At 38.6% G+C, this 10152-nt stretch overlaps 1 protein-coding gene across 7 annotated transcripts in view; it reads right to left on the bottom strand.

Annotated features, from left to right (window-relative positions):
* Csnk1a1 (casein kinase 1 alpha 1) overlaps nt 1-10152 on the bottom strand; it is a 46611-nt gene that overhangs the window by 19267 nt on the left and 17192 nt on the right. For 4 of the 7 annotated variants that reach the window (XR_001872551.2, XM_008837905.3, XM_008837904.3 and 1 more), the window contains exons 3-5: nt 8240-8366; nt 3183-3281; nt 782-865 (exon numbers count right to left, since the gene is read on the bottom strand). Coding sequence is in view for 6 of the 7 variants with exons in the window: in XM_008837905.3 (XP_008836127.1) it covers nt 782-865; nt 3183-3281; nt 8240-8366 (310 nt within the window). In the remaining variant the exon portion in view is untranslated. The remainder of the gene's footprint in view (nt 1-781; nt 866-3182; nt 3282-8239; nt 8367-10152) is intronic. The other 3 variants (XM_008837907.3, XM_008837906.3, XM_017799320.2) reach the window with 1 other exon arrangement.

Genomic DNA, 10152 nt, shown 5'->3' on the forward strand with positions numbered 1-10152 from the left:
CCAGAAGCATAAAAATTTATATACCTATATTTTCCTTTAACAGTACTCAGGCAGTTGAGGCAGGAGTATTACTTTGAGTTTGAAGGCAGCCTGAGCTACATACAGAGGGACCTTGTCTCAAAAAATGTCGAATAGATGGTTATATTTTACTTAGGAATAAATTACTGGGGTGTTTAGCCTGCTTGAATCTAAATAATCAGATTATACATTCATCTTTCATGTTACTAATGGCCACTGACCGTAGTCTGTTAAGAATATAATCTAGTTCCAGAGCATATAATGCTCTTCAAGCAACCATTTGGGGGAAGCTAAGAATTTATAAACTGTGATCAATCAATTTAGAAACACTAAATCTGACCTATACTTACCTGAAGTTCTTAGGGAAGAAGAGAAAGGTAAGGCAGAATATATTCACTTTACAGTATTGATAAGATTGAATTTATGTGTATTAAGTTCTGCAACTCCATATACATTTTAAAAAACTACTATTAGGTAAAGACTCCAATACTAAGCCAGCATAGTATTTCCTCAGATCATGTTAGAGATCTAAAACAAAGACAATATCCTATTTTCATTTTCTCTAAGCTTTACAAGTTTTAAGCAAAAGCCACAAAACATCTTAGTAATCTTATGTTTGCCAAGTATGTCTGAATAATGCCAACGTAAGAGGTGCTTGAGCAAGATTTATATTCTCCAGAATTAAAAGTAATTAAAATAAAGCAATAAAAAAGAAAAGCACATGAATTTGGGATTGAGGTTGGAATAGGAGACAGTTTCAGACCTGGTTTAATCCTGAGAAAGATGGGTCCTGAGAAGTACTAACAGTCATGCTTCTTTTCCTCTTCCCCACTGGAGATTCTAAACACTAAACAGACAATAGAGGGTGGCAGTGCATCAAACAGTATTGCTTACATTGCAACAATGGCCGGCGCAGACAGGCAACACCGAGGCATTAGAGAAAGAACAGGGTAGCCAAATGCCATCCTTCTTCCACCAAGCACTGGAGCTTCTCAGTTTTCCAAATAAGAACCATATGCTCAAGAACATTTCAATTCTAGAATACTTGGGCTTTTAATGCCACTATTATTGTGTCACTGCCTTAAACAGGGATAGCAATGGTGACATTTGGCTCTTTTATTTTAAAATTAAAAAATGGGGAATTTGGATCTGCAATCTTTGACATCACAATCTGCCCTTCCCCCAAAAAGAGTGTGCAGATAAAAAAAATCTTCAGTAAGGAAGAGGTAGAAGGCATTTAGTCACCTTAAAATTTATTTTCAAAGGCATGCAGGGCTGATCACTGAAGAGATGAGAAACCTCACTAAGATTGGAGTAGCTACTCCTGAATATCAAATTCAGAACAATATCCAAGTAAGAAATTTTTTTTAACTTCAAAAATCAACCTCAAAAGTCCTCCCCCTTAAGCCTTTCCCCTTGGAGACTAGAAAACTACTGGTATAAGCTGACCAAAGGATCCAGTCTTACACAACTGGCACTTTTCAATCTGCAATACAAAAAACATCAAAACCAACTACATAAACAAGAGCAACATTTATATTTGAATTCTAGATAAATAAACACTTCCCTTCTGTCCTATGATCTCTCTGAAAACTGTTACAGGTTAGCAGCTCCACAAAATTCTTTTTACTATCTGTACAGCGGACACAGGTTCTAAAAAGGAATTCATCAATGGGAACATGGATTTCCCAACACAGCCATGTGATCAACAAGCTATTCATTAAGGAGGGAAAAATCCCCAAAGTGAAGTGTTACTATCTAGGCCATTGTTTTAATTGAAGGTACAAACCATGAACTGTACCAGCAATATGCAGAACTGGGATAATGCATGTTTTAGGGTAAGAAAATGGGAAGGAGAGGGCTAGGAAATGGCCAAAAGAATAGTCAAACCGCCAAAGCTACATAAAAAAAGTTAAGATTAGTAATTCTTTTTTCAATCCAATTCCCAGGTTTTACAAAAACTAAGAACCTGGATGCGTCAAAGAGAGAAGCTACATTTCTTTGCAATTTGGGTACAGCAAGATAAATTATATGATTGGAAAACTTTTCAATAAAGTTCAATGAAAAATATAATTTCCTAAAACTTGGTCAGAACAACATTAATCTCACACATTAACAAGTAACACCAATTCTAATGTAACGGCTCCAAGTTGGCATTCATACAGGCAAACAAAGGTAAACATTTACAGCTGGACCTAAAAACACCAAACATTCCCTAACAGTTTAACAATTGGGAAGTTTCCTTCCAAAAACAAAACAAACAAACAAAAAAGATCCCCAAGAACAAAAAAGCCACCCAAGTTGTATTGAAGTTGAGAATTTCTATCAGATCATTAGATCATAATATGCTTAGTGCATTGCCAATGCTGCCTGTCTGCCCGAGCTCAACATTGAATGAATAAAGAAAGCAATTCACTCAATAAAACTAATCATTGCAGAAAAAAATGTCAATACAATTAGTTCTAACTGCAATCATGCGTCACTAAAGCCTAATCACCCCTTAAGTCCAACCATCTTCAGAGACCCCCAATAAGCACTAATTTTGTTGTATGAATGTTCATTTCACTTGTCTGTTGTCTTTATTTTCCTTTAAAAGCAGGGGATGGGGTGGGGTGGAGAACTCACCCAACTTGGAACACAAGTAATAAACTGTCAACTACTTTTGAAGCAGGCCCAAAAGTTATCCTTTTAAAAATACACAAATCCAAGGACTGAAGAATTCTCAATTATCAACCATGCTTAGTCAGCATGGGTCCCACACTGGCACAAGCAACATATATTACAAAAACCCATACTTTGGAGCCAAAGGTTAAAATCTGATTTGTAGCATCCAGAAAGAAATATATATAAAGGTTTTCACTATTCAAGTGAATGAAAAATAGATACAACAACTGTCCAAGTTAAATACAGATGATTACAGCTCATTAAAAAGCCCTTGGAATTTTATATTTTTGCATAAATAAACTTCGGTTGGGTAAGTTGGAGAGAATGTACTTCAAGTTACTAAGTTAATAGAGTTAGCCGATTATCCTTCTAGCATGATCTTTTAAAGCAATTACAGCAAATTCCATTTACTACAGCTTTTTAAAGATTGAAAGTTTATCAAAGCAATTCATGTCAATATTTTACTCTTCGTTCTTTCATGCAAAGAGCATTTGACTAACCTTATTACAGTGACGCCCAATACCCATTAGGAAGTTATCTGGTTTAATGTCTCTGTGTATAAAATTCTTTGTATGCACATATTCAATTCTACTGATCATCTGAAAAAGAAAAAGGGTAGAAATAAGTGATAAGAGAATTCATAATGACAATATTAGGAGAAAATTAAATGCAAAGAACAAAGCTCATTTATTTCTAGCTCAATTAATATCTAGGACTAAGTTTGTGGAGACTTTTGATTTGTTCAATGAGTACTAATGATTAAAAGCATGGTCTGACTTCACAGGAATACTTGGTGTCTGCAACACTCAATTACAAGAGTAATACGTTACTGTTTGGGAAGCTTTCCCATAGTCTTCTCCATGATTATATAGTTAAACATATCACTCTTAACAAGCCTTTTCAGACAGGATCTCACTATGCAGCCTCAGCTGGCCTCAAAGTCACAGAGATCCACCTGCCTCTACATCCTGAGTGTTTATGACTAAAGGCATGCCCAACCATGCCTGGCTTAACAATGTTTTTAAATACTTGGAAAGTTGGGCTGGAGAGAACCCAGGTTCGGTTCCCAGTGCCCACATAGCAGCTAACAACAGTCCATAACTCCAGTTCCAGAGGGCCTGATATCCCTATCCTCTTCTGGATAGTCACTGCATGAGTGCACTTCATACATGCAGGCAAAAAACTCATACACACAAAAATAAATAAAAAATTTAATACTTGGAAAAGTACATCAAAGTATGCACAGTCACTTCTTTTTTGTGGAAGTGGTACTAGAGACTGAACCCAGGTTAAGTATACATTCTATCACTGTGTTACACCATTTATTATCCTACTGGTGTGTATACATGCACGTGTAGGCCAGAGGTTGACTTCAGGTGTCTTCCTCAATTGCTCATGACCTTTTCTGAGATGGGCTCACTGAACACTCCCAGCACTGGGATTACAGACTCTTAAGTTTTTAAGGGGATACCGAGGATCCAAACCCAAGTTTGTATGGTAAACACTCTGACAGAGCCATCCCCCAGGTACCTTCCCACTCCCTGTAATACTGTTTTTTTTTTTTTTAATGCTTTAAAACACTTATTTTATATGTACGGATGTTTTCCACACATGAATGTATGAATGTAAGTGCACCATGTGCATGCAGTGCATGTGGAGGCCAGCAGAGGGTACTGAATACCCTAGAACTGGAATTACAGGTTGTTAGCTGCTATATGGATGCTGGGAGCCAAATAAGGGTTCTCTGAAGAGGAACAAGTGCTCTGAACTGAGCCATCTCTCCAGCCCCATCTTTTTAATGCTTACTATCATTTCCAATTTCCCCTATACAATACAATAGTACTGCTAATATATATTTAGATATATATTCTTACTGATTTATAAGGGCTATAAATTTAATACAATACTGGTGAGTTGCTGGATTTGAGAGTATATATGCATTTTTCATTCTGAAAGTAAACATCCACCTGGCTTACTTAATAGTATACAAAGTTTTTCTGTCCACCAGTACTACACAAAAGTATCTTTCCACTAACTTAGTTTTTTCAAATTTTGCCAATTTGACAATTAAAAAGAAAGACACTATTGCTGTATCTGTAATATGCTGTCTGGGCATCTGAACATTTTAGCTGGTGATTTGAATTTGCTATTCTTTGAACTATCAAACTAAACCCTCTGCCTATTATTCTTTTGGCTTGCCTTTTCTTAGCAATTTCTAACATTATCTGTATTCAACAAGCCTGTCTGTTTTGTAAATAGATATATTGTATATTCAGCCTGTCAACATTATCTTTTTCGGTCTTTTTGAAACAGGGTCTCCCTGTAGTCCCAGCTGTCCTGGAACTCACTATGTAGACCAGGCTGGCCTTGAACTCACAGAGACCCGCCTGCCTCTGTCTCCCAAGTGCTGGGACTACAGGCGTGTGCCACCATGCCCGGCTAATATCTTTTTAAAAATATTATTTTTATTTTATATGTATGAGTGTGTTGCCTGTGTATGTAAGTACCACTCATGTTATACAATGTCTAAGGAGGTCAGAAGATGGCTTTCAGATTCTCCTGGAACTGGAGTTACAAACGGCTGTTAACTGCAATGTGGGTGCTGGGAATTGAACACAAGTCCTCTTGCAAGAGCAGTCAGTGGTCTTAATCACTCAGACATCCCTCCAGTCCCTTTTTTTTTTTTTTTTTTTTTAAATTTTATTTTATGTGTATGAATGTTTTGCCTGCATGAATGTAAGTATCTGTGGAGGTCAGGAGAGGGTGTGAGGTCCCCTGGAACTGAAGTTACAGATGGTAGTTAGCCACCATGTGGGTGCTGGGAACCAAACCCGGGTCCTCTTTAAGAGCAATCAATGTTCTTAACTGTGGTAGCGTATGCCTTTAATCCCAGCACTGGGGAGGCAGAGGCAGGCGGATCTTTGTGAGTTCGAGGCCAGCCTGGTCTACATAGTGAGTTCCAGGACAGCTGGGGCTACAAGGAGACCCTGTCTCAAAAAGACAAAACAAAACAAAACAAAACAAAACCCAAGAATAATGGCACAAACTATAGACCACTTCATGTTACTTAACGTCTAAAGAGCAAGACACCATCACAAAGGCTTCCTTTTAACACTGCTCCTAGGAATGTTCTTTACCATGTTATACTTTTCTACCTCAGAACCTTGAATCACCTATCTTTACATCTTTCTCTCCTTCACACAAACTAGAAAGAGACTATTTTATTATAGATTTGACAGTGGTAAACCCTCAATATATGTTCACAGTGTAAATGTTTACACAGAGCTGACAACATAGTTCAGTAGGCAAAGCTGCTTGACAACAAACCAGAAACCCGAGTTCAATCCTTGGGACCCATATGTGCAGAGAACCAACTTCTCCATGTTTTTATATTACCAAGCCTACACAATTAAGGTATCATTTTTACTGGGTTTCATTTACCTACTAGTTCAAATATATTGAAATACTAAAAAATTTGTATTTATTTCTATGTGTATGAGTGTTCTGCCTACATCTAAGGTCAGAAGAGGGCATCAGATTCCACCCGGAACTGCAGTTACAGGTGGTTGTCAGCTGCCATGTGGGTGCTGAGAAGCAAACCTGGGTCCTCTGCAAGAGCAGCCAGGCACTAACTGCTGAGCTACGTCTCTGAAATATTTTTAACCTTATACTTTGAATTTATGTCACAAGTTGGACATCAAATGCCAGCTCTTTTTATTTATTTATTTGGTCTTTAAGACAGGGTCTCCCCATAGTCAGTTGACCTGGAACTTACTATGTAGTCCAGGTTGGCCTCAATAGCACAGAGATCCTCCTGCCTCTGCCCTGCAGGGATTAAAGGTGTATGCCACCATGCCAGGCTTAAATGGCAGTTCTTTATCATTTCATCTATCTAATTTAGGAACCGTCATTCTGTTTCACAGCATTTTTGTTTGTTTTGGGGTTCAGGATCCAGCAATATAGCCAGAGTAGGCCTGGGACTGGCACTATAGCTATCATCTGGCCTCAAGCTTGTGATCTTTGTGTTTCCGCCTCTTTTCACATTGGAGTTAAGTAGTGGATTTAACGTGAATCTTTCCAGTATTTTCTTGCCCCTAAAAAGCAATCAATCTTCGGGTGAGGTAGTACTCACCCTTAATCCTAGTATTTGTGAGGCAGGAAGATCTGTGTAAGTCCCAGGATAGTTGGGGTTACAGGGAGACCCTACCTCAAAAAGCTAAAACCAAGGAGGGGGCGGGAGGGATAGCTCAGTGCCTATCTAGAATGCCTAAAGGCTTGGGTGTTCAACCCTTAGCACTCCATAAAATCAAGTATAGCCAACACATGTTTCTAAGTTCAGAACTCAGGAGGTACAGCCAGGAGGATTAGAAGTTCAAGGTCATCTTTGGTTATCTAGGAATAGGGGGATGGGGATGGAAAGATGGCTCAGTGGTTAAGAGCACTGGCTGCTCTTGCAGAGGACCTCAGTTCAATTCCCAGCACCCACATGGCAGCTAACAACAGTCTGTAACTCCAGTTACAGGGGATCCTATGTCCTTGTCTAGTCTCCTTGGACACTGCATGACATGGGTACACTCACATACATATAAGCAAAACACTCATAAACATAATATAAAATAAAATATGTTTAAAAAAAAAAAAACAGTGAGAGAGGAAACAATGATTTCTATTTCCTAAATATCTAAACTTTGTAAAACCTTTTAATCTAACCTCCAGGCAATGCATGTTTCTGATTTATGACATTTCCCAAACCTCCTAGGTATTCTTCAATGCCATCAGTGCTCGAGACTTTATTACTTTATACCTCACTGATTTTTCAAGAAAAAAAAAATTTTTTTGTTGCTCTTTGTTCAGCTGAGACGGGGTTTTGCTATGTAGCCCAGGCTGGCCTAGAATTTGTAATCCCCCTTCAGCCTCCTGAATGCTGGGGTTTACAAGCATGTTCCACCACATCCACTAAAAATAGTTTAAGAGTTTTGCATATATTTATCCTATACCTAGAGGAAACATTTATAAAGCACATTACTTGAATGAATACCCTACTATTCCAAGAGGGCATAAAATCTTTTTTATGCTTTTCTGCAGTTAAATAGTGACTTATGGGATTATACTACTGTATTCTACGAAATACTTAAATTATATAGTCAGTAAGTTTTCTCAGTCCCCCTCTCCTTCCGAGAGGGTCTCAATATGTAGCCCTAGCTGTCCTAAAACTATGTAGACCAGGCTGGCCTCATACTCACGGAGATCAACCTGCCTCTCTGCTGGAATTAAAGGCATGCAACCACTACACCTGTAGTTTTCTCAGCATCTTTTTTTTTGCATTTTTTGTCAAAATTTCACATACTTGAGGGGCGAGAGAGATGGATCAGGCTGTTCTTACAGAGGACCTGGGTTCAATTCCCAGCACCCCACCCACATGGCAGCTAATGACCCTGTATAACTCCAGTTCCAAGGGATCAAGAGCCCCCTTCCTGCCTCTGTGGGCATTGTATCCATGTGGCACGCGCAGGTAAGCACTCATACACATAAAAATAAAAATAAATAAAAATCATACCTGATCAGCTAACATAAGTACAGTTTTCATTGTGAATCTTCTTGAACAGAAATTGAAGAGGTCTTCAAGGCTGGGTCCCAGAAGATCCATGACTAGCACATTATAGTCTTTTTCTTGTCCATACCACCTAACAAAACAAACCGGAAAAAGGAGTTGGTAAAAAAATGCTAATTATCACTTAACATTGTTAAAAATTAAATTCTTATATCCTAAGATTAAGAAAGATTTCTTAGCCAGGCATGATAGCTCACACCTATAATCCTAGTACTTGGGAGGCTAAGGCAGGAGGATCACTCAAGAGTTCTAAACAATTCTCAGCTAAAGAGACCCTGTCTCAAAGAAAGAAAGATTGATTCTCTTTTTTGGCTATATTTTACTTGCGGCAAGAGGTTCAGCAATTGAGAGCACTGGCTGCTCTTGTAAAGGACCCATGGTTCAGTTCCCAGCACTCACATAGCTAACATCAATCCTTAACTCCAGTTCCAGGGGAATGGGCGACCCTCTTCTGATCTCCACGCCATTGCATGACATTGGGTGCACTTACATATATGCAGGCATTTTACTCATACACATAAATATTTGAACAATAATATATAATAGTAACAAATATTTTTAAAATGAATAAAAAATATTCAAAGGGGAAGGAAAGCCTTTTTAAAAAAAACATCAAAATCTCTGTCAAAAGCACAAGTCAGAATGGTGGCACATGTCCACAATCGTAACACTCAGGAGCCTGAGGCAAGAGAAGAGTTTGAGGCCAACCTAGGCTACACGGTAAGATGAGATCCTGTCTCAAAAGACTGCGCCCCACCCCCCAAGCATGCAGCAACAATTATCAGTCTTGGAGGACACTTTTTAGTGCTATTAAACTAAAGTATGAGTTTTTTTCTAGAAAATACAATTTACTCTGAGTGTGCTATGCTAATGCCCCCCCCTTTTAAATAAAAGACTGTGTCTCACTATGTAGCCCTGGCTACCCCGAAACTTTCTATGTAGACCAACCTGGCCCCAAACTCAAAGATTTGCCTTTCTCTGCTTCCTGAGTGCTCAGGTTAAAGGTATGCACTATACCCAGTCCTGGTGTCTCTTTTTCAAGTAGTAGTTTATTTTCATTAGTGGTCCCAAACACTTACCACTGTTACCCCTTAATGTCATCTACCAAAACTGCAAGGGCTTTCAGTCATGCTACTCAAGAGACATGTAAATGAGTAAAACCTCAAATCAACTGGCTCTAATTTCATATCTTTCCGATAGGGTTCATATTCGGATACAATAAATTTGCTCCCTAAAATCTTTTTTTAAAAAAATATCTTATTATTTTTATTTTATGTGTATGTGTATATAGCCTGCATGTAGGTAAGTGCACCTGTGTCGTGCAATGGCCGCAGAGGACAGAAGAGGCTGTCTGATCCCCTGGGACTGAAGTTATGGACAGTTGTTAGCAGCCATAAGGGTGCTGGGATTCGAACACGGGTCTTCTGCAAAAACAACCAGTGTTCTTAACCTCTGAGCCATCTCTCCAGCCCCATCTCCCTAAAATCTTAAGTCAAAAGTAAAAGATTATTCAACATACATACTTGTATGAAAACTAAATAAAGGGGTTCAGCAATTAAGAGCAGCCATTGCTCTTGTAAAGGACCCATGGTTAAGTTCCCAGCACTCACAAACTAACAACTGTCTGTAATTCCAGTTCCAAGTAATCCAACGCCCTCTTCTGACATCTGGGGGCACTGCATGCACAGGCACTTACACATACACAAAACATACATGTAAAAAAACTAATCAATAAAAAAAAAAGCTCCCCAAATCCAAAAACTATTGAGAATTTCATACATGCATATAAGGTATTTTGATCAAATCCACGCCTACTCCCTCCCCACAACACCTCCCATATCTCCCCATCACTTTTTTCT

This window comes from Nannospalax galili, unplaced genomic scaffold (assembly GCF_000622305.1).
Source record: "Nannospalax galili isolate Female #2095 unplaced genomic scaffold, S.galili_v1.0 scaffold19, whole genome shotgun sequence".
Lineage (NCBI taxonomy): Eukaryota > Metazoa > Chordata > Mammalia > Rodentia > Spalacidae > Nannospalax > Nannospalax galili.